The sequence below is a fragment of the Aethina tumida genome, chromosome 6 (genome assembly GCF_024364675.1).
Source record: "Aethina tumida isolate Nest 87 chromosome 6, icAetTumi1.1, whole genome shotgun sequence".
In the NCBI taxonomy this organism is placed as follows: domain Eukaryota; kingdom Metazoa; phylum Arthropoda; class Insecta; order Coleoptera; family Nitidulidae; genus Aethina; species Aethina tumida.
This window is the reverse complement of record NC_065440.1, coordinates 19,778,641-19,799,666: the sequence shown is the minus strand read 5'-3', so window position 1 is coordinate 19,799,666 and position 21,026 is coordinate 19,778,641. Positions and strand designations below refer to the sequence as shown.

The 21,026-nt window shown below is 42.1% G+C and overlaps 7 protein-coding genes across 12 annotated transcripts; 4 read left to right on the top strand and 3 right to left on the bottom strand.

The window, feature by feature from the left end:
- Positions 1-128: 128 nt before the first annotated feature.
- Positions 129-3,606, top strand: LOC109607561 (fatty acyl-CoA reductase wat-like). The gene is made up of 7 exons (XM_020024035.2): positions 129-437; positions 1,578-1,918; positions 1,978-2,249; positions 2,328-2,437; positions 2,518-2,971; positions 3,048-3,305; positions 3,375-3,606. The coding sequence occupies exons 1-7, from the start codon at positions 425-427 to the stop codon at positions 3,472-3,474; spliced, it is 1,548 nt and encodes a 515-aa protein (XP_019879594.1). The 5' UTR covers positions 129-424; the 3' UTR covers positions 3,475-3,606.
- Positions 3,607-3,783: 177 nt separating this feature from the next.
- On the top strand, positions 3,784-4,564 carry LOC109607564 (uncharacterized). The gene is made up of 3 exons (XM_020024039.2): positions 3,784-3,947; positions 4,017-4,321; positions 4,385-4,564. Exons 1-3 carry the CDS (start codon positions 3,831-3,833, stop codon positions 4,560-4,562), a joined length of 600 nt encoding a protein of 199 aa, XP_019879598.2. The 5' UTR covers positions 3,784-3,830; the 3' UTR covers positions 4,563-4,564.
- A 58-nt stretch (positions 4,565-4,622) lies between these two features.
- Positions 4,623-10,132, bottom strand: LOC109602597 (AP-1 complex subunit beta-1). Its single transcript, XM_020019013.2, has 6 exons — positions 10,051-10,132; positions 9,833-9,953; positions 9,525-9,695; positions 8,243-9,222; positions 5,681-6,380; positions 4,623-5,612 (listed from the first exon to the last, which is right to left on the bottom strand). The coding sequence occupies exons 2-6, from the start codon at positions 9,938-9,940 to the stop codon at positions 4,818-4,820; spliced, it is 2,754 nt and encodes a 917-aa protein (XP_019874572.1). The 5' UTR covers positions 9,941-9,953; positions 10,051-10,132; the 3' UTR covers positions 4,623-4,817.
- Positions 6,665-8,221, top strand: LOC109602598 (serine palmitoyltransferase 1). The gene is made up of 2 exons (XM_020019015.2): positions 6,665-7,110; positions 7,179-8,221. Exons 1-2 carry the CDS (start codon positions 6,864-6,866, stop codon positions 8,111-8,113), a joined length of 1,182 nt encoding a protein of 393 aa, XP_019874574.1. The 5' UTR covers positions 6,665-6,863; the 3' UTR covers positions 8,114-8,221.
- A 409-nt stretch (positions 10,133-10,541) lies between the features above and the next one.
- Positions 10,542-12,343, bottom strand: LOC109602604 (polymerase delta-interacting protein 2). Its single transcript, XM_020019021.2, has 6 exons — positions 12,121-12,343; positions 11,577-11,829; positions 11,345-11,522; positions 11,128-11,291; positions 10,862-11,067; positions 10,542-10,786 (listed from the first exon to the last, which is right to left on the bottom strand). Exons 1-6 carry the CDS (start codon positions 12,201-12,203, stop codon positions 10,669-10,671), a joined length of 1,002 nt encoding a protein of 333 aa, XP_019874580.1. The 5' UTR covers positions 12,204-12,343; the 3' UTR covers positions 10,542-10,668.
- Positions 12,344-12,558: 215 nt separating this feature from the next.
- On the top strand, positions 12,559-14,251 carry LOC109602603 (solute carrier family 35 member G1). The gene is made up of 2 exons (XM_020019020.2): positions 12,559-12,832; positions 12,889-14,251. The coding sequence occupies exon 2, from the start codon at positions 12,911-12,913 to the stop codon at positions 13,943-13,945; it is 1,035 nt and encodes a 344-aa protein (XP_019874579.1). The 5' UTR covers positions 12,559-12,832; positions 12,889-12,910; the 3' UTR covers positions 13,946-14,251.
- Positions 14,252-15,084: 833 nt separating this feature from the next.
- Positions 15,085-17,903, bottom strand: LOC109602581 (microsomal glutathione S-transferase 1). Of its 6 annotated transcripts, XM_049968956.1 has the most exons (5): positions 17,805-17,903; positions 17,107-17,679; positions 16,171-16,318; positions 15,512-15,689; positions 15,085-15,453 (listed from the first exon to the last, which is right to left on the bottom strand). In XM_049968956.1, the coding sequence occupies exons 3-5, from the start codon at positions 16,197-16,199 to the stop codon at positions 15,136-15,138; spliced, it is 525 nt and encodes a 174-aa protein (XP_049824913.1). In that variant the 5' UTR covers positions 16,200-16,318; positions 17,107-17,679; positions 17,805-17,903; the 3' UTR covers positions 15,085-15,135. The 6 variants fall into 6 exon arrangements, with proteins under 6 accessions (XP_049824913.1, XP_049824915.1, XP_049824914.1 ...); XM_049968958.1 differs by lacking the exon at positions 17,107-17,679 and having other exon boundaries at positions 17,805-17,898; XM_049968957.1 differs by having other exon boundaries at positions 17,545-17,873.
- Between the last annotated feature and the right edge of the window lie 3,123 nt (positions 17,904-21,026).

The window sequence follows — 21,026 nt, the reverse complement described above, 5'->3', positions numbered from 1 at the left end:
GGTTCATTGTAATGAGTATAAAAATAATTGTCGGCGCCGAATAACAAGTTAAAAGTGTGACCAGACCGAAAACAAAGTAAAAGAGAGACGTCAGTGCGTCATCGGAGGATCGGAGAGAAAAAAGAGAAAAAAGAGAAAAAAAGGAGAAAGAGAAGAAAAGAGCGTCGTCAATTTGGAATCGTTTCTGACGCACTCGATTCGAATTTAGAACTGGTTCTTGTGGGAACCGATGATGGAACCAATTTTGTCGGGTTCCCTATAAGTTGGGTGCGCGCAACGCGATTTCTTTCATTCGACGCGAACGCTCAACTCATTCGATCCCATTTAATTACCGCTCGCGACATTTGCTGCTTTGTTGTTTGTGCTCTTCGGTTTCGCTGCTCCGCGTTCTCCACGAGTTTCTTGGTTTTCATTTGTGAGCGACATGACAACCATTGGTGAGTCTTTTTAATTTGGAACTGAATTCCTCATGTTGATCAATTATTAGTTTAATATTTGAATGTGGATAAAGATCGGAACAATTGGAGTGATCAACAGTGATTTGCGCGTTCTTTCCGATGTTTAATTCGTTCGGCCGCAATTTCTCTCCGCTCCGGTTTTCGATTTGGTTGTTTTTGAAGCAATTAAGCCGATTATCCGGTGACACGTTCAGGATGTGCAGTCGAGTTGTATCTTTTACAAGCGCGGACTCGATTCTTGCGGCCGTTGCTAAATGCTAAAAATAAGTCCACGTAGAATCGAATGGTAAATCGATTTGTTAATTGCTCATTAGTTCGTTGCGGAGGCGTTTGCAAGCGAAGCACGCAGACATTTTATAATAGTTCCGAATTCGGGTTAAACGGCTGATAATGTTTATTTTCGATTCAGGGTTGCGCCTCGCGTTCCAATGTCAGGGTTGTGTTGCGTTCCCATCGGCATCGGCGGTTTCGAAAATTCCGTTTCGTCATTTTGGTCGGCGTGTGTATTTTTTTTCCAACCGTGCGCTGCACTTTTCGAATACAAATGAACAGTTACGACACACACACACTCACACACTCACACAAGACGGATGATTGACCAACAAAACGGTCAATCGTTTTTTGTAAAGTCGCGTCGCGCCGCGCTCGTTTTTTGCATACAATGCACAAATAAACGGTCAATATATTCCCGATCGGACGTTTTTCAATTCCCGATCGATTTTTCGTGACCCACACACTCCGTTCGGCCGTCGTGGTCAATACCACTCCGACTCTCTCCTTTATTCGCCCAAAGTGGGTGATGTGCCATTCTCGAAGGGGAACCTTGACACGATCGGCGTTTCCCAAATTGTAAAAACCTTCGATCTCACCACACTGACCATTGAACTTGAACACGCTCAGTGAAAGAAAGAGCTAATTCCGACTTCCTTGACAATACCTTAATAACTGAACAGGTTTAATTCGATACATTTATTCATGAGTGCGATTTTTTGCGACTTTGTTTTTATGTCGATCGGAAATGTTTCTTACATAAACATTAAAGCGTTTAATTGTTTATGCGTAGATATAAGTCGATCGAATCAGTCGCGTTAGTCGATTAATCGAGTCTTATCGTTTCAGACAAAATGGATTTGAACGAGCACCACTCGCAGACGCCCATCCAGAGTTTCTACGCAAAAACGAACGTCTTCATCACGGGAGCGACGGGATTCTTGGGGAAGATCCTCGTGGAGAAGCTGCTGAGGTCCTGTCCGGACATCAACACAATCTACGTGCTCGTGCGCAACAAGAAAGGCAAGAATCTGCACACCAGAGTCGACGAATTGTTCGACGACGTCATCTTCGACCGGCTGAGGACGGAGTGCCCGAAATTCAGGCACAAAGTGGTCGGCGTCGCGGGCGACTGCAGTTTGCCCGCCCTCGGGTTGACCTTGCACGATCAGAAGACCTTGATAGACGAGGTGAGCTGTCGAACTTTTCCTCCGTTCTGTTCCTCAAACAGCAGCTGATTCGATTTCAGGTGAACGTGATTTTCCATGTGGCGGCCACGGTCAAATTCGACGAGAAACTGAAACTGGCCGTCGCAATAAACGTGCGAGGACCCAGAGACATGATCGAGTTGAGCAAACGGATGAAGCAACTGAAGTCGTTCGTGCACGTGTCCACCGCATACTCCATGTGCAATCATAACTACATCGAAGAACGGATCTACACGCCGCACGTGGACAGCCACAAGTTGGTTTTGCTGGCTGAAAACTTGCCAGACAAAATTTTGGACTCCGTAACGCCGGCGTAAGTTTCCTTCGTCTCTTCCAGCTCCATACGCTCCGTTACATTGATTTGTTGTTGTTGTTGTTGTTGTTCTCGCAGTTTGTTGGACAAATATCCGAACACGTACGCCTTTACGAAAGGAATAGCGGAAGACATGATCAAGTGTGAAGGACGGGGAATTCCGATCGGCGTGTTCAGACCGTCCATCGGTGAGTACGACGCACACACACACACACACACACACACCCTCTAAGCAGTTTTTCGTTAACACGACAACAACATCTTTCAGTGATCTCGACGTACAGGGAGCCGATAAAGGCGTGGATCAACAACTTGTACGGACCGACGGGCGTCTGTGCAGGTGCAGGAACCGGTGTGCTGAGAACGATGCACTGTCATCCGAAGGTGAACGCCAACATCGTCCCCGTCGACATGGTGGTGAACGCCATGATCGCCTGCGGATGGGAAATCGCCAAAAACTACGAAGAAAACAAACTTAAGGCCGACTACGAAATCCCCGTGTACAATTACGAGTCGAGCAACGACAAGCCGATCAACTGGGGCGAATACATGTCGTATTCGGAGACGTCCGGAGTCCTATATCCGAGCGTCAAGGCGATTTGGTACTACTTTTTGACATTGCAACCGACCTGGATCGGATACTTCATCACCCAACTCTTCCTCCATTACATTCCCGCCTTGATCGTCGACGGAGCGCTCCTGTGTGTCGGAAAGTCGCCAATGTACGTAATTGTTATCGCAGCTGCCAACTTGTGTTCGCACGTCCGCTCATCTCACCTCTGTTCGTTTATTTTTTAGGATGCTGAAGGTGTACCGTAAGATCCACAAGTTCTCGTCGGTGATATCGTATTTCTGCACGCGGAACTGGACGTTCCACTCGCAGAGAATCAACAGGATGATCGAGACGATGACGCCCGAGGATCAGGAAATATTCTTTTGCGACTTGAAGAAACTGAACTGGGCCGAGTATTTTACGGTTTACTTGAAAGGAATCAGGGAATATCTGATCCAGGACCCCATGACCACCTTGAACGACGCACGGAACAAATGGAAGAGGTATTTTATTATATTTCTTTCATTCGTTTGACTGATTATTACGATTCATTTCATTTCTATTCCTTTCAGATTGTACGTCCTTCATCAAACGTTGAAAGTACTTTTGGGTTTCCTGTGTCTGCGACTGTTGTGGAGCGTACTGCAATTTATTCAAAGTTTTATGTGGTGATTGATTGATTGTCTCGTCACAAACTACACATGCATCGAGTGATATTACTGTTAGTTATATTTATTAATCCGATAAGTTGTAAATAGTTGTTTGTTTGTTCGTTTTATAAGAAATAAATATTTTTCATTAGTACGATTGCGTCTTATTTGTTCCAACGGTCTCCAAACGTGAGGATGTTCGTTCGTTCGTTCGTTCGTTTGTCAGTCAAATATTAACATAACTGAAAAGACGCTAATTAGCGGTAATTCCGTTCGTTTGTCACGGACAAACAAATAAAAAACAAACAAAATGTTTTAGTTAAATCAGACAGACAGACACTGACTGTGACTGCGGTGTCTTAATATTCCGGTTTGACTATGCGCTTCCACAAATATTTGCTTTTTTGCAGTATTTTTGCAATTGCAGCATGTAATTCGACGAAGCACACGATTAAAAAGCGCGCATTGCTTTTTCCTCGAGGCACAGTTTTACAAGTAAGTACTTATACTTACATAACGAACGAACGAACGAACGAACAAACAATTCGACCCACTCGATTTTAGTTTACGTACGGCTTGAGCGTCCCACTGGTGTTGCCGAGACGCTCGATAAACTTGAGTTTTTGCGCTCAGGTCAATTATAATTTGCCCGCGACGTTGGCAAGCCTAAAAACCAAAGTAATTTCGGCGAGGAATACGGGTTGGGACATGAGCAGGGAAACATTTTACAAATACATTGTTACCTTTCTGGACAGCGTCGGCGTCAACGGGGAGGAATGTTTGTTAAGAACGGTCTGCGAAATTGCCGAATTTCCGATGCACATCCACGACGAGGGATTGCTGGAGAAGATTGTTCATTTTATGTTCACGTAATTCGTCCACTCGATGATCTGTTCTTGCTCTAATTGCTGTTGTTTTTTGTTTTTTTTTAGTCCATCTCTGGAGATCAAGCAACAATACGGAAACATTACAAAAGCAGAAAATTTAAATTTTGAGCAAAAACTTTTACTAGCAGAAAGACTCGGTGGAAAAGATGGAAATTGTGAACAGCAGTTTTCGGATTGTCTGTTTTCGTTTGTAGATTTATTTACCATGAAATACATCATTTAAGATCATCGGTTTTTATTTCGTACCACCGACAAGTGATTCATTGATGCACACTAAAACAAATAACCTTCATAGCATATATTTTTATATTACATACATGATATCTGACGACAGACAATGGTTATAATAAAATTAATAGTAATAATAATAATTCCTATAAATAAAACATTGGAATGACAACATTACATTTGAATAATTATAATAATAACTGTTTACTTCTTACAAATCTAATCGAGTGTGTACTGTTGTTACTACTGTTTACGAATTCCTCATGATAAAATCGTACGCTTGGAAAACGAACGGCGCAACTTCTACACTTCTGGACTTTAAACTTAGAGTGGCGGTCGTCACTCCCGGAGTCAGCTTGAGCTCCAGCAACACCCAAATGTTGTTGGTCAATTTCAAGCTTTGGTACAACATGTCTTGACCCTCGACGTTCCTCTTGGCAATCGTAAATATGTTGTTCAGCGTCATCTTGCTGGAAATGGCGTCGGTGTTGCCTTTGATTTCGTTAATGGTGTACTGAACCTCGTTGGCGGAGGGAATGTCACGCCAAGTGGTCAAAAAGACTCTCTTGTCCAGAGTGCCGTCTTCGGAGAACAGAATTTGAATCGGAATTTGACAGGCAAAGTAAAAGACGTCGACGTTGTTCTTGATGGCCACCTGCAGTGTGGTCAAGGGATCCATCCTCTGCACCGGTCCCGTGTTGTTCAAAGGCAGACTGTATTCGAGACTCTGTCCGGGTTGCAGCGGCGACAAGTTCATCGGCGAAGCGGGAGCCACTCCGAAGCTGTTCTTGTTGAACTGAACCGCGAAACCGTTCATCGCCTGCATCGCCTTGTTCGTGAACGTCATGTCCATCGTCATCTGTCCGTTTTTGCGCGAGAAGGTGCCGTGTATTTCCATGCCCTTTCCTTTGTCGGCGGGCAACCAACATGTCTTCGGCGGCGTGTACATCGACGGAGAGGACGAAATGCCGAAGATATCGCCTAGGAGACCGGTCGTCGAAGGGGCGGCCACTCCTGTTGTCGTCAAATCTGGACCACCTCCGAGCTGAAAAGCGGAAACAATTACAAAACGAAATAAGATGTGGAACTGCATGCGAGCAACAAAATACGAACCAAAACGTCCAAACCACCGCCCAGAAGATCCACGTTGCTGGTGGGTGCCGACGCGGGGGCGGCAGGTTGAGCCACACCTCCGATGTCCATAGACAACAGGTCGCCGATCAGACTCTCCTGGTTGGGGATGACGGTAGCCTCGGCTGCGACCTCGTCCGTCGATCCTTGTCTGACCGGCAGCGTCTTCCGGATACCGGCACTTCTGCCCTCGACGAAAGCTGTGGGCGGTTTGTGGTAGACGCTCGCCAGCGACGAAATGTGGCAAATCAATTCGTCCAACAGTGTGGGTTCCAACAAGTCGGTCTCCTCCGAGATCAACGGTTTATCGGCCAGCACCACCTCTTTGGCGGCCGCGGGATCGGTGCTCAGCAATCTCCAGTAGATGAAACCGCGATCTCTCAAATCGGGATTGTCCGAATCCTGAGTGGCGAGACTCAAAACGTGCTGCACGAGTCCTTGCGTGTGCTGCGGACGCTTCAGGAACAGCTTCACGACGGCGGTGAGCAGTTGCAGCTGCACTTGCGCGTTCTCGTCGGCGAATCCTTCCAGAAAACTGTCCAACAATTCGTCAGCGTTGTCGATACGTTCCGCATACTCGCCGATGATCCAGACCATGGAGGCACGCGCCTCTGGTTCGTCCAGAGTGTCGAGATTCTCGCACAGCGTGCTGATGATGCTCTCGTATTTGTTTGGGTACTTCCTACAAATTAAATTAATAATTTATTAATTTTCTTATCGTATCAAGAATAAGTACCCAATTTTTACTTAATTTCATTAAAAACGACAAAATGTATTTAGACATAATCAGAGAAGTATTATAGTAATTTATTTAAATTATTCCAAACAATAAAATGAATTGTTTAGATCATTTGAATTGACGTCATCACTTTGAATTGGGTCACTTAAATATTTTAGTACCCCATCTATGGAAGTAATCTACACATTGTTATGTCGTTGGTCGACCGTTGCCAACTTCACGTTGCTGATTAAAGTTAACCTAGTTTCGATAACGTCAACAAAAAAACGCCCACAAAATAACAATCATAAATTCGTGGACTTTACGATAATTAAACAATCGACAAGTGATTACTGAGAGGAATACACCAAAGTCAATAGTGGTGTAAATTGCAAACAAATTAAACAAACGAGGGAGTGGCGGTCTCGTCAGAATATCGGCTTTGAAATGTTGAACGAACAGTTATTGCAAGAACGTCTGCGTAATTTCAAACCGGCCCCTTTGATCGAATATGTCGGTGAGGAGAAGAAGAAGGAGGACATTGAAATTCCAATGATTGTGGAAGATGCGAACAACATCGACCTGGCCAAGGCCAATTACCTGAACATGTTGGACGATGATGAGATCAAAAAGATTTCGGAGGACACAATCAGAAAGTACGGAGTGGGAACGTGCGGCCCCAGAGCATTTTACGGTAACCCCATCGATCATCGTGCATCATCCAAACAAACAATATCAATTGTTGTTCAACTTAATTTTCAGGTACGACTGATGTGCATTTGGAACTAGAGGAGCGTATCGCAAAGTTCTTAGGTTTGGAGGAGGCGATCGTCTACTCGTACGGTTTCGTGGCCATTTCCAGTTCAATCGCGGCCTACTGCAAAAAGTCTGACGTCATTTTTGCAGATGAACACGCCAACTTTCCCATTCAACAAGGATTATTGGCTGCCAAGAGTAAAGTTGTGACGTTCAATCACAACGATGCGAAAAGTTTCGAAACGATGGCCGAAAGAATTGCCGAGGAAGAGAAAAGCAAGAAGAAAAAGTCGAGAAAGTTTCTGGTGATTGAAGCCGTTTCTTGGAAAACGGGCCAGATCTGTCCGCTGCTGGACTTTTTGGAAGTGGCAGAAAAGTATAAAATCCGAGTGTTTTTGGAAGAAAGTTATTCGATCGGTATCCTGGGAAAAACCGGCAAAGGACTGACCGAACATTTGGACGTCGGACCGAACAGGGTGGACATGATCATCGGTACGTTGGAGAACGCATTGGGATCGATCGGAGGCTTCTGCGCCGGAACACACATGACCATCGAACACCAAAGGTTGTCCGGATCCGGATACATCTTTTCCGCCTCTCTGCCCACTTTTCTGGTGCAAGCCGTCATCAAATCCATCGACGTATTGGAGGACAAACCCAACAAGATCAGACAGTGTGCCAAAGAGTTCCACGACGTTTTGCAACAAAACTACAGGGTCTTGAGCGATGCCGAAGTGCCTTATAAGGTTTTCAACGTGAAGGACGAGAAGAATCGAGAAGAGAAGTTGAAACGAGTTTACGAGTACTGCAAGGAGAAGGGCGTACATTTTCTAATGAAAGACGGTAATTTAATCATCAACTTGAACCTGGCTCTGTTTGATGACAAGAAACGTTCCACTTTTGTGTACGAAGTCTTGGAACAAGCCTCAACGTTGAATTAATTCTTTTTATTATATTTATATATTATACACGATTGCCGGCGATTGTTAGTATTAGTGTGCACCAAAATTTCAATAAATTATTATTATTATTATTATTATTCAGTTAAATTGTCAATTTTATTTACCAACCTGAAAATATCCTTAATGACGACGATGGCTTCCTGCACAACATAGTTGACCTTGGTCTGGATCAGATCCAGAAGGGTGGAGACGCACCGTTCGGCCGAAGGTTCGACTTTAATGGCGCATCTGCCGATCGCTCTGACCGCTTTCCGCACGAAATCCACGTCCACTTCGGTCGCGTACTCCTTCAGCTCGCTCAACACCTGTGCGATGTTCGCCTGAGACGCCAGTCTGATCATGATGTCCAACTTTTCCAGTTTCACGTAGATCGGATCGTTGTACTTGACGAAGAACACTTTCATCTCGTGCTTGAGGATGTCCGGCTTCTTCTGCACGATCAGGTTGATGTTCCTGAGCGCCACGTATTGAACTTCCGGTTCGGAACTGAGCAGAGTGACGAGCGGCGGCGCCAATTTCTTGCTCAGGGTGTTGCAGAACTCCACGTCCCCGGCCAAAATCTCCATCATTTTGATCAACACCTTAACGGCGGACAGGACGACGGCGGCGTTCGCGTGCGCCAGACGCGGCGTGATACGTTCGCAGATGCTCTGCGCCTCCCGCTCGTCTCGCGGCGTGTAATTCGACAGGGAATCGAGAATGAACACCTGACCCCATTCGGTGCATTCGTTCAGGGCCGTCAGCAGCTTGTTGATCGTGTTGGTGCTGAGTTCGACCAGAGGCTGACCGGTCGGGCTGCTCTCGTTGATTTCGGAGAGGGCGGCGACCGCGTTCGCCACCACCATCGGATTCGAGTCGCTCAGCAGTTCCTTGAGCTGCTCCAGGAAGCCCTGGTCCTCCACCAATCCCGACGATATGTCGTACAATTTGGCCACACAAACGGCGGCCGTTTTCTTCACGTACGGATCCTCATCTTTGAGACACTTTCGCAGCGGTTCGCACAGATATTCGGTTATTTTGTCGACGCGGATGCAGCCCATCGTTCGGACGGCCAAGGCGCGAATCAACGGATTCGGATCTTCGCAATCCTAAAAAGACGACGACGCCAAATGATTAATAATAACGTGTGTTCGACGTGTCTCGGTGTCGGTGTCGCACACAAATCATCTAACTCTCTAAGGGAAAATTGTCGAAAAAACCAAAACGAACGAAAATAATCACAGTAAAATAAGAAAAAGTGTGTTTTCTACCTCGAGCAATAAAATTACATAAAAATAGGCAAGTGATTGATTACCTTAGCCAGTTGAGTGGTAGGAAACTCCTGGCAGTACGTGAATTGATACAACAGTTTGACACAAATAAAAACAAACAAATTACCAAAACTACTGACCTTGACGAACGTGTTCACAGCCATTATGGCCATGTCTGGTTGGGATTTGGCATAGTTCATCAGATACAGATAGACCAGCTTCTTCAGTTCCAGATTGTCAGTTTGCATGCAGTTGACGACGTCCGGGAAAAGCGCGGACACATCTTTGCCCACCGTCATCGAAGCTATCACCTGAATTAAATCGTCGTCACCACCAACAACAACAACATATTTGTGTGATTTGATTGATTGATACATTTAAAACGTCAAAATACACAAGTGTCACTTTGCTGACACTCGCGACAAACGTAAAAGTCAATTAAACTGACCTTTTTGACGGCCTCTTTCTTTTTCTCCTTCTTGTCATTGTTCAGTTCCGATTTGAGTTCGAAGATTTCGCCCTTCTTGGTGGTGGTGAAGTATTTTGAATCGGTCATCCTGCCGAATTGTCTGCAATCATTAAACATATTGCAATTTTCAGGAATTCGATCATTCTAATGACGCGTTGCATAGAAATGGTACTGCAAATCGCGTAATCGTTGATTACCTTTATCTGTGGTCGGTATTTTCAGTTGATTTTGTGTGCGAAACGCCTACCGAATTCGACAACAAACGTCACCGAACCAACCTATTTTGACAGACACTGTCAAACGTATAACGTTTATCGATATCTCAAAATATTAGCGGAACTTTTTACATCTCATTTTACGTTTGCCTCCATTCTTTTTTCGTTTTATTAATTAACGTAATCAAAATATATTAATTCATTACTTATAAATTAAACTATAGCAAATGGCGCCATCTAGTTCAGGTGTGCTGAACCTTGCGAATAAATATTACAGAATGATAATTTTTAATCCCAAGGTTGGGCACATTTCAACTTGATGGCGCCACCATACTTTTTTCAACTTTTAAAATTTTCGAAATTTATTAGTTATGTTCCAAAAATATGTAGATTTCATTCCAATAATTCAAAATCAAAATTAGAGGAATACGTATATAGTATAAAGTAAAGTATTTGCGGAAATAAAACGCAAGTTGAAAAATTTGGAAGATAGTAAAACGATGATGTTTTTTGTTAAATAATCTGCATAAATAATATGTACAAGTCAAAGTCATCCTAGTCATATCTCAGTTATGAACGGTATTTACAGGCCGCTCATTGTTACTGAACGTTGTCGGGTGGCGATGGAGTGCCGCCGTCCGGTTTGCTTTCCAGCGAAAACGGAGGAATCCTGCAGTCGAACGTGTAACCATCCTCTCTTTCCATTCTGAAGGTGCCCCTGGAAAAGGACAGAAATCAATTCGGTTCAAGGAATTGAAACGAGCGGCGAAGGTTTTTTTGGTGGTGCACTAACCACATGTGTCCGCTGGGCGCCTGCAAACTGACGTGACTGCTGTACTGGAAAGCGGGCAAGGTTTTAGTGAGGGCAGGTTCTTGGCCGACCACTCCTCGACCCCTCACCGTTTCCAAGGTGCCGGACAACGAGAAAATTCTCCAGTGTCGTTCCCTCAATTGGACACTCAAATGGCCCAAATTCTCCAATCTTATGCAATAGCGCCACTGAAATAATTTATTACTGTTATCATTAAAACCAAGTGGCACAGCTCGCGAACGTCCTACCCAATAAACGGAATTGGCATGAGACTCTCTGCAACCCATGTAGAATGGTATGACTGTAACTCTGATGTTTTCGGTTGTTTCCTTGTGTACATCTGATAACTCCAACCAGGGGTGGTTTTTATTTTGCCATGCTTTTAAAGTTTCTTGAGCAATAAACGGCGGATCTGAAAAGGTTAAATTAGCTCAATTACATAACACCTTATTTTCGACACATTACCTTTGTTGGGATTTCTCATTAGAAATTTATCAAACAACTCGTGATTTAAAGGGGACTTTTCTGCACTAACATAGGGTAATATATCTTCGTGAGCCACATAATCTAATCCGGGAATCGCGTACAGACTCCTAGAGGAATCTTGATTTCCCAAAAAGGTCACCGCCTCCGTTTGTGCCCTCTAAAAAAGCAGTCGTTTGTTTTGAAAACAGGTTTTGATCAAATCAACACTTACAATGTACGGACAGTCCCTCTGATCAATCAGCACTTGATAGAAGGTGTGTGTTCTGCCTCTAACTTCTTTGCCGACTCCGGTAGCAGGTTCGTCGTCACCTTCCTTGTGCTGGGGCAGATCGCGGTCGTAGACGCGTGCCAGCCACGGAAACAGAACGACGCCTCTGTATCCGAACACTCTGTGCAGTATCAGCTGGCCCGTTTCGTATTTGCCGCTGACCTTTGGTTGTTCCAATCTACCCACTTCGGCCAATCTGAAAACAGCATGTTTCATCTGTTTATTGGGAAAATCGTTTTGTTCAATTGAATTGAATTTTCTTTCACTTTTAAGATGCTCATGTTTGATATCGTTTGGTTGTTTTTTTTTTTTTTTTGGGAAACATCGAGAATTGTTTAAATAGCAGTCAAAAATGTTGTGTTAAACAGTTTTTTATGGTAAAATTGTTAAAAAATCCAATAATAAACAGCGATTTAACCTCACTTTTTTGACAGATGACGTTTTTGAAAATAAACTTTTCTATATTTTCGTGAATTGCCTCGATTACCTGGCGAAATTTCGGTTGCAGGCGATAATTTTGGTGGACAGCGGTAAAATTCTTCGTTGGAAATTCACTCGGAACACTTCCATCTTCTCGCATTGTTTTACTTCTTTACTCTACGCACAATTTTTCGGTATTGAATTTTTTTAGGTCCGCATTTTACCCAAAGGATTTTAATCGGTGATCTGATGCCGTTGTTGTTTGGTTTATCGGGCCTTTAGTGTTGGTTTTACTTTGGAATTTTGTTAGCTCTGTGTTTTTTTTGCAATTTTTGTTTTGACACAAAATAAAAAATCGATCGATTGTGAAGAGCGGATTTGTATGTATCGAAATAAATTGTTATAGTCACCGATAAACAAGTTGTAAAAGTAACAAATAAGATTGGACTATTACTAAATTCAAATTTGTGTTTGATGTACCGCAAATGTTTTGACAAGTGAAATTTTTGAATCCAATTTTCATAGGGAAATTGGAATAAATCTGCAAGGAATTGAACTGCATACAAATCTGTGTTGCGTCCTTAACCTAAAAGTGCTAGCTGTCAAATTGCAACTGCACGTCAAATCCGCAAAATGCTCCCGAGACGAATAAATCGGAGAAAATAAAACCCCCGAAAATGTCCCCTTATAACGATCACCATAAACGGCAGTATTAATCAAAAGAAAAAGAGAATAAATACCAAAGAAAGTATCTGAGACTGAGCGGCGAATGAAAAAAAGTAAGGTCGAAAGAATGTATGTAAACAGCGATCGATTTTTCACGTTTCGTTGTCAGTTGTTTTAGGACAATTTTCCCGATGAAAATGCCAGAAAATTTGGAAATCCAACAACTGGTCGAGGACGAATACGAGGACGATACGAAAATTCATCGACCTAACTCAAAAAATTGCAAATGTCCGTATTTAGGTCTGATCTTGGCCACGCTAAGTTCTCTGTTTTTCTCTCTGTGCAGCGTGATCGTGAAATGGATGACGGACGTGAATCCGATGGCTCTGGCCGCCTACAGGTACCTGGGGGTGCTGCTGCCTGCCATTCCCATCGTCATATACCGACAGGAGACGGTTTTTCCGAACGGCAAACGCATAATGCTGTTGCTGAGATCGTTCACGGGAACCGCAGCCCTGATGCTTAGTTTCTATGCGTTCAGACACATGCCGTTGGCGGACGCGAGTGTCATCGTCTTTTCCGTGCCCGTTTTCACCGGCATCTTCGCCCGCGTCTTCCTGAAAGAGTCCTGCGGCCTGTTCAGCGTGTTTTCCGTCATTCTGACGTTGATCGGGGTGGTGTTGATCACCAGGCCGCCCGTGATATTCGGCAACACGATAAACTCGTTGGGCGACACCGGACAACGGCCGGAGATTTGGGGCGCAGTGGCCGCGTTCAGCGCCACCTTGTTCGGGGCGAACGCATACGTGTTGCTGCGTGCCTTGAAAGGCATCCACTTCTCGGTGATCATGACCAATTTCGGCACGTTCGCCCTGATCATGTGCCTGATCATCACCTATTCGATCGGGGGCCTTTGTCTGCCCGCGTGCGGCCTCGACCGCTATTTGATCGTCGCCTTGGCCATCTTCAGCTTTCTGGGACAGATCCTGCTGACGGTGGCGCTGAAAATTGAACAGGCCGGCCCGGTGGCGATCGCCCGCAGTACCGACATCGTTTTTGCCTTTTTCTGGCAGGTTTTCTTCTTCGACGAGATACCGAACAAGTATTCCATCGGAGGGGCCATCTTGGTCATGTCCTCGGTCGTCCTGACCGGACTCAGGAAGTGGATTTTGGCTCTGCCTCCGGACGCGCAGCTGAGGAAGAACCTCAGCATCCTGGCTAAATAACCGATCAAATTGTTTCTAGTCGTTCTTTTAGTTGTTCACTTGTTTGTTTGTTTGTTTGTTTGTTTTCGTTTGTTTTCGTTTGTTTGTTTACCAAAGAAAGAAATAATCGTGTCTGTGTATGTTGCCTTATGTAATCGATAAGTACCAAAGTGATTGCTTGAATCGTCGTCGCTTGTAGATTTTTTATAAGTGGACCAACACATATTGTAATTTCCTTTCGTTGTTGTGTTGTTGTTGTTGTTGTTGTTAAGTTGTTGATGATCAGTAAAAGAAGTAAAATCATTAAAGTTACCTATTCTAAAAGAGCGTGTGTGTTTTATTTGGGAGTCCGGTCCGGTCCTGGAGCGTTTGGGTCGCGCAGCGTGACTCCGTCGATTAATTCGTCGCCGTCGATTTGAGGAGAAGCAAAAGTGAGTGGTGGCTACCTGTTATTAATGAGACCGCAGCCGAAAAGATGAATGAATCTCGAGGCGAACAATACGTCGACGCGCCAAACAAAAAGAATCAAATCAAAAATGTAATTGGACTTTTCCAAAAACCGGAAACGGCCACGAATTGTCTCTCCGTTTTCTAAATTAATCATTTTTTCGTTATTTCACCTGTTTACTTGGTGCACATCACGTACTTACTTTAAACCAACATTTATTCATTGATTAATTCGGGGAAAAAAGCGGCAGAATGAACAATGGAAAAAACAGCCTCGACACTTAATCGAGTTTTATGCACAGTTCAATAGATTTCCGTTTTCCGCTTTTTGCACCGCGGACGCGACGGACGGAAGTGTCGCAACGCGAACGGCCAATCGGGGCAGAGGGCGGCGGAGGGAGACGCAGTGTGGGCGTCCGTCGTAATGAGTCGTAATAGAGAGGAACGAGATACGGGTGGTCCGATAATTTGTTTATCTGTAATCGAGATGATGGTGCGAAAAAGCAGCGCGGTCTGTGGGTTTTAGCTACGGTCAATGAGGCGGCCCGAAAATATCCCGAATTAAACGGTTTCGTCATCCCGAGATCGGCGGTGGTGAAACAGAGCGTGTCTTCCGAGAAACACATTCACTTTTCCTCTGTCAACACCGAACGGGATTATGTAAAACTGACGACAATGCAACAATGGATCGGAGGATGGAGGAAAAAATCCGACTGCTTTTACAATTTATTAAACGCGAATTGAGTAACAGGGAAACGCTTTGTTCACAGGTAATAGTAAATGGTTCTCAGCACCACGAACAGATTCAGATAGAGGCCCAAATCGTACGAGATTATCCGCAGAATCGTGCTCTTCACGACGCAATAGTTGAACGTGTGGCTGATCCTGGTCAGGGTGTAAATCCTGAAGATCCACAGCGCCAATGCGGTCGACGGTTCGGTCAGCAGGAACAGGAACGAGCTGACCAGGAACACGGGAATCGATTCCAGATCGTTTAAATGCGCCCTCCTGTATCTCTCCACCGTTTCGTCCGTCTTCAGTTGGAACGATCCGTACTTGGAGTCCTCCACGTTGAACACGGCCTAAAACAACAAACGAATCAGTTTGTCCATCGTTGAAAGGAGTCGTTGATTAAGTTACCTTGTGGTAAACACGAGCAAGTCCGACCAGAATGCTCATGAATAATAACTTTAAACACAAAATCGATGCGTAGAACACGTAACATTCGAGAAGGTTTTCCTTTATTCCGTTCATCATCTTTGGGGTTGCTGCTGTTTTGCTCAAAACTGACTGAATGACTGACTGACTGACTGACTGTCTGTAAATAACGTAATTGCTAATTTTATTATGTAATTAAAGATGTTCGAGGTCGCACAACTGCAAACTTACAATTAAACATTTACATGTTTACTTGGTCGGAATGACAAACAAACAGTTTGTCTAATGTCAACCACCCACGAATCTATTTCGGTCGTCCCGTTTTTCGGTAGTTCGGTACTTTGGGTTTAGTCATGTTGGATGACAACCTGGAGGAAAGCTGAAGGAGGAACTAATTAAATTTGTGGACGGAGGAAGCAAAGAGAAGGAAAAGAGGAGAGGAGAAGCGGTTCGGTAGTTACATCTCGGACAAGCATGTCGAAATTAATTAGTGGTTAATTACCATAACAACCACCCATATTCGCACGAAATTACCGTGGCGAACGGTCATTAAATAAATACCGAACGGACGGAAAAACGGGAGATTTTCACCGCCGATATAAAACTCTGTATCTTAATTAAAAATCGTTTCTGCTAATTACTTTATTACTCGTTGCTCCTCCATGTTCATCCTTCCCTTTTCCCTCTTCCCTCTTCCCTCTTCCCTCTTCGTTTGTTTGTTTGTTTGTTTGTTGGTGGAGCACCACAAAGGGAAGAAAGGCGGTGATCGTTTGGCACGACTCCCCTAAGCTGAAAAAAAAGATCAATTAGTGTTGACAGAACAGAAACTGACACCTTTTGAGGTTCGCCGACGCCGCAAAAGACTCCGCTCGATTTTGACACATTTGCGCAATTTTTAAACATAATTAATCTCCCGTTTTTTGTGAGGGTTCGAAAGGGAGGAATTTTTTCGGTAAAGTAATTTCATTTCGAACGGCGAAAGTCACAAAAGTGATCGCGATTAGATCCGCATCACGGACCACAGAACTCACCAACTTTTTCATCGATTATCGACCGACGACAGAGAAGTTTGTTTAAACATTTCGGGACTTTTACGGCAAAGTCGGTGTGCATGCGAAGCGAAGAAACCAACAAGTCGTGGATTATCGATTGTTGAAATAATAAGCATAAAATATAATTTTTTTTCGGCCTGGGAATGTAAATTCCGCTGAATAATCTCTCGTTTCGATTCTCACGCACAAAACTTTTCGACTTTCGACGGATTTTTCGATGGAAATTTGGTGCGTGGCGGCGTGTTTTATTTTTTTGTGCCACCGGTTTTCGTTCGTCAGTCTCGACTGAAAAATGAAGTAGCCGTTAATGATCGGTCGACTTTGGGCCTTACGTGGGCCGCGATTCGGTTTAGAATCGTTCGTTCGACCGACGCACGAAAAAATCCAATTTATTTTTATAAAAGGATGCCGAGACGCGTTGTCTATATAAAGCGGCACATTCCTAAAGAACGGCGCACAAAAAACGTTATTAATTATGTTCGGATTGAGTGTTTCCAAAAAATAATTACTGGCGAAATTACAAACCGAAAACTACCCAGCGTCGCTTCGAATTGATTGTTTGCGACGAAAAGGGACCCAAAACAAGCGAAGGAGACGTTCTTCGAATGCACCGCAATGTAAATAAGGAGCATTAATGAGTGCGTTGTAATTAATGAGGAACAGTTTTGCCGCTGTTTCGAGACGGTGTGAGATTCGAGGCGAAGACATGATACAGGCGATGTATTTTAATTTGATCGTTTTTTTCCTCGTCGGTGCTGTGTGTTATTTCGGCCTCCTCGCCCCGTTTTGCCCCTCGTCATCGTCGTGTAATAATAAAAGCGATATCCAGTAGCAGTTTTAAATTGAACCGTGAACGAATTAACTCGGCGGGCCTTCAAACTTGCTCCGTGTTCTTCCCGCTGCACCGGGCTCGTTATTTCATCTTTTACAGCACATCTGGGCTTTTGGACGACCTTGTCTTACCGTTTTTAATCTTCGAAATAGTCGTCTTTTATTATTTTGCTCGTTGGAAACGTTGCTCGATGACAGAACGTCACACATACACACACACACACATCAAATTGAAAAATTCGTCGTCGAAATGGAACGAGAATGATTCTGTAAAAGAGAAGAGATGTTTTATTTAATACTGACATGCACTTTAGGTATTTTCTTCCTCTCCGTTTTGTACATAGTGAACAAGACAAAATGTGGACAAAGTGAGTGCATAAAATTGAACAAACCTAAGACGTCATAATGTAATTCTTGAAATAAAGCGTTTCATCAAACATAATGTTGTTTATTTTGTTTTTATTCTTCTAATTTATATTATTATTTGTGTTGTTTGTAAAATTTTATAAATAGTAAACAAATGTCAAAATTGTGAATCATAATAAACTTTTTGACAGCGACGTTAAAACTCGGTACTCAAAATGTCAACTGTTTAATTTATCCGAGTACATTTAAAATTAAAACTATTTGAAAGAATTGTTAACGTAATAGAAGGAAAGAAATTATGCAATGGTTGAAATAGTTTTGAATTTCGGAGATCAATAGACAGCGCACTTTTGGAATTGTTATTTAAATTGCAACCGTTTTCGCAATATCGCGTTTCTTAATATATTAAAGTTGGCGAATAGTTGATGTTCTTTTTAGTATTTTTGTACAAATAGTATTTGTCAAATTAAATAAAATGAAGCTAATTTTGAGTAAAATCGAACATTTACGGTGAGATTAAGTAAAAACAGATACGTTATCGGCATTTATTAGAAATAGGAAATAAATAGGATGAACAAATTAAAAAAGTGAATATGCATAGTTGGAAGACTGTTCCTGCAAGAATCGGTGTGTGTGCGGCACAACAAATGAGGCAGACGGGAGAGACGCAGAGACAGATCGACAATAGAAACGAAATGAATTGTCTGTCTTCAGTATTCCGATGTGGAATTTGATCGAGAGTTTCATTCATCTTTTATTGGTGACGTAATAATACGTTTTTTCGTGTCGAAAACCGCAATTAATTCGAACGTTAAGTGGAGTGTAATTTATTCCGTTTCCGGTTCGTTATTCGAATTATTCGACACCGTTCATTGTTGAAATAAGTAGTTATTTGGCTGTTTCGGACGGTCCGAAGAGAAGCTAAGCTGATCTAGGAATTGGAATTAGTGGAATTTGTTCGAATTGGTGGGTTCGAAAGAATTGTTGTGTCGAGTATGGAAAATCGGCGTGAAATTCGAATTGCATAAAACAGCCACAAATAATTGGGAGTCGTGACCAAAAAGGTCTGCCACAAGAGGAATCGTTGATTTATTGCATTGAAATGTTTAAATAATATTATCGGTTCGAAATGGTTTTAGTGCGGCCGTTTCATCCTCATTATTGGTTTATGCGTTTACGATTTCGTTTATGGTCTAATTGCGGGTTGTATATCAAAATATCGTTCTCCGGACTGGAAATAATTGCTGACAACTCGATGAGTATCGTTCATTTGGGAAGAGTCGATTTGGCAATTGAAACATTGACATTTGACGATGATGGATGAAGAGGGAGAAGAAGGAGAGATCAGTTTCGGGACACGGTGTGTGAAGACAGAACCGTTTAAAATTTTCCGGGCGGTGCAAACGGTGTCACATTTGGCCCCAATTAAGCGCAGTGCAGACGCGACCTCACACAAATCCCTTTTTATTTTGGTTTCGTGAAAATTCGGTGTGACGGTCCACATTATAAAACTATTACCGCGCACTGCAACAACACATGCGTGTTCCACTCGTGGGCCGAACGAACATATGGCGGTTCAGTACACCTTTTAATTAACCACTCTTCCTGAATTCGTGTTCAGTTGTTTGTTTGTTTATTTGTTTGTTTGTATTAAGCAGCATTAAGAGGATAATCTGCGGAATGATGAAAACATTGAGAGATTGTGCGGAGTGAAGGGATTCCGGGTAATCCTGTTAAGGCTGTTGTCCGTTTTGGGGCCGTAAACGATTTCGGGAAACGGGACTTTATTGCTACCAACGGACGTCACACTGAGCGCACTTCTTGCCCGACTCTCCTTTACAGCCTAATTATTATTTATTGATTGTAAAGTTTAGTACTTACTTTTCGGGTCTGTTGTGCCGTGTTTGTGGAATTACACGCGAATCATCTAAAGTCAACTTTATCAAATTCATCACTCACTTTTATATCAATCACCAATTTGTTGTGGATCTGTCCGAAAAGTACGAGTTCAGAGAAACATCGTTTCTTCTCATCGTTGAGAGTTTGAAAAGCGATTCGGTTAATCAGCAGAACCGTAACTGTGACATTGTAGCTTCTGTTCCTAAATTCTATTTAACAAATAGAGATAAGAAAGAAAAAGATAAAGATTTTTAGACAAGTTTCACAATTTGTCGCACTGTTTGACTTTTGCCGTTTGATTGATTGTTCTTTTTTGAGTCCTCAGTACAAATTACTGATAAATATCTTTTAACTATTTTTTCTTTTTATTTTTCTAAAAATGTCTACTTAAATTAATAATAGAAAATGGTAATAAAACAATAATTATATTTTAATTAATAAGTCCAATCATTTTATTTATTTCTTTATAATGTAACATTTGGAAATGAGAAATAAAGGAGAAAAAAGAAGATAAATAAATAAATAAATAAAAAATGAAAATATTTGAATATAAACAAAGAAATTGTGAAAATATATTAATAAATAATAATAATAATTTTGATGAAATTTAATTAATCAAACAATTGACAATATTAAATAAGTTTTTAAATAATTATGAAATACTTCAATTGTAAGAAAAATAGAAATTATTAATTCAAAAATTTGTTTGAAAATATATTGAAAATTTTAAGTAAATCAATCGAATATGAATAAATATAAAGATTTTGTTCTTAAACTTCTTTTACTATTTTGTATCTTAATTTAAAAGTTATTTCTTGTTGCAAACAATTTAATCTTCGTAATGTATTTTAATTGAAGAGGAATGAATGAATAAATGAAGGAATATAGTGATGTTCCAACCTACAAATGTGGATTCGTTCAAATTGGTATCAAAATATCGATTATGGGCGATAAAAGAAAGTCGAGATAAAAGTCAATTGGTGAAATGAGAGACGGTTATGATTTTATTGAGGAAATTCGGTTTATGACGTTTCACCAGAAATTGGACACAATATACCTTCCTCCGGACTCCACTGGAACTAATAAACCAATAAACTTTACATTTCAAACGCATTTTGTGTTTTCTGCTCTTTTCAACTAATTATTCTCAATTCGTAATATTTTTAATGTTTAATCATTTCACTTTGATAAACAATTCTAATTGAGGTTAAATAAATCTTAACTTAATGAATTACAATTTTATAAGATAATTTGAGAAGAAACAATTATACTTTACAAAAATGTATGCATTAAACAATTAATTAAATAATAATAAAAATAATAAAATATGAAAAAAAAATTAAAATTAA

Bases quoted from the DNA above. Each gene is read 5' to 3' on its own strand.
- LOC109607561 (XM_020024035.2), top strand. The intron at 2,250-2,327 runs GTAAGTTTCCTT...TTGTTCTCGCAG, and splicing joins TTGGACTCCGTAACGCCGGC to TTTGTTGGACAAATATCCGA. The intron at 2,972-3,047 runs GTACGTAATTGT...TTTATTTTTTAG, and splicing joins TGTGTCGGAAAGTCGCCAAT to GATGCTGAAGGTGTACCGTA.
- LOC109607564 (XM_020024039.2), top strand. From the start codon at position 3,831: ATGCGCTTCCACAAATATTTGCTTTTTTGCAGTATTTTTGCAATTGCA. The intron at 3,948-4,016 runs GTAAGTACTTAT...ACTCGATTTTAG, and splicing joins CTCGAGGCACAGTTTTACAA to TTTACGTACGGCTTGAGCGT. The intron at 4,322-4,384 runs GTAATTCGTCCA...GTTTTTTTTTAG, and splicing joins ATTGTTCATTTTATGTTCAC to TCCATCTCTGGAGATCAAGC.
- LOC109602598 (XM_020019015.2), top strand. From the start codon at position 6,864: ATGTTGAACGAACAGTTATTGCAAGAACGTCTGCGTAATTTCAAACCG. The intron at 7,111-7,178 runs GTAACCCCATCG...CTTAATTTTCAG, and splicing joins CGGCCCCAGAGCATTTTACG to GTACGACTGATGTGCATTTG.
- LOC109602597 (XM_020019013.2), bottom strand. From the start codon at position 9,940: ATGACCGATTCAAAATACTTCACCACCACCAAGAAGGGCGAAATCTTC. The intron at 9,696-9,832 runs GTCAGTTTAATT...GATTTAATTCAG, and splicing joins AGAAAGAGGCCGTCAAAAAG to GTGATAGCTTCGATGACGGT. The intron at 5,613-5,680 runs GTTCGTATTTTG...TCCGCTTTTCAG, and splicing joins GCGGTGGTTTGGACGTTTTG to CTCGGAGGTGGTCCAGATTT.
- LOC109602604 (XM_020019021.2), bottom strand. From the start codon at position 12,203: ATGGAAGTGTTCCGAGTGAATTTCCAACGAAGAATTTTACCGCTGTCC. The intron at 11,523-11,576 runs GTAAGTGTTGAT...CTGCTTTTTTAG, and splicing joins AGAGGGACTGTCCGTACATT to AGGGCACAAACGGAGGCGGT. The intron at 11,068-11,127 runs GTAGGACGTTCG...AAATTATTTCAG, and splicing joins ATGCCAATTCCGTTTATTGG to TGGCGCTATTGCATAAGATT.
- LOC109602603 (XM_020019020.2), top strand. From the start codon at position 12,911: ATGAAAATGCCAGAAAATTTGGAAATCCAACAACTGGTCGAGGACGAA.
- LOC109602581 (XM_049968956.1), bottom strand. From the start codon at position 16,199: ATGAACATGGAGGAGCAACGAGTAATAAA. The intron at 15,690-16,170 runs GTAATTAGCAGA...CGTTATTTACAG, and splicing joins GAGGAGCAACGAGTAATAAA to ACAGTCAGTCAGTCAGTCAG. The intron at 15,454-15,511 runs GTAACTTAATCA...TTGTTGTTTTAG, and splicing joins TTGCTCGTGTTTACCACAAG to GCCGTGTTCAACGTGGAGGA.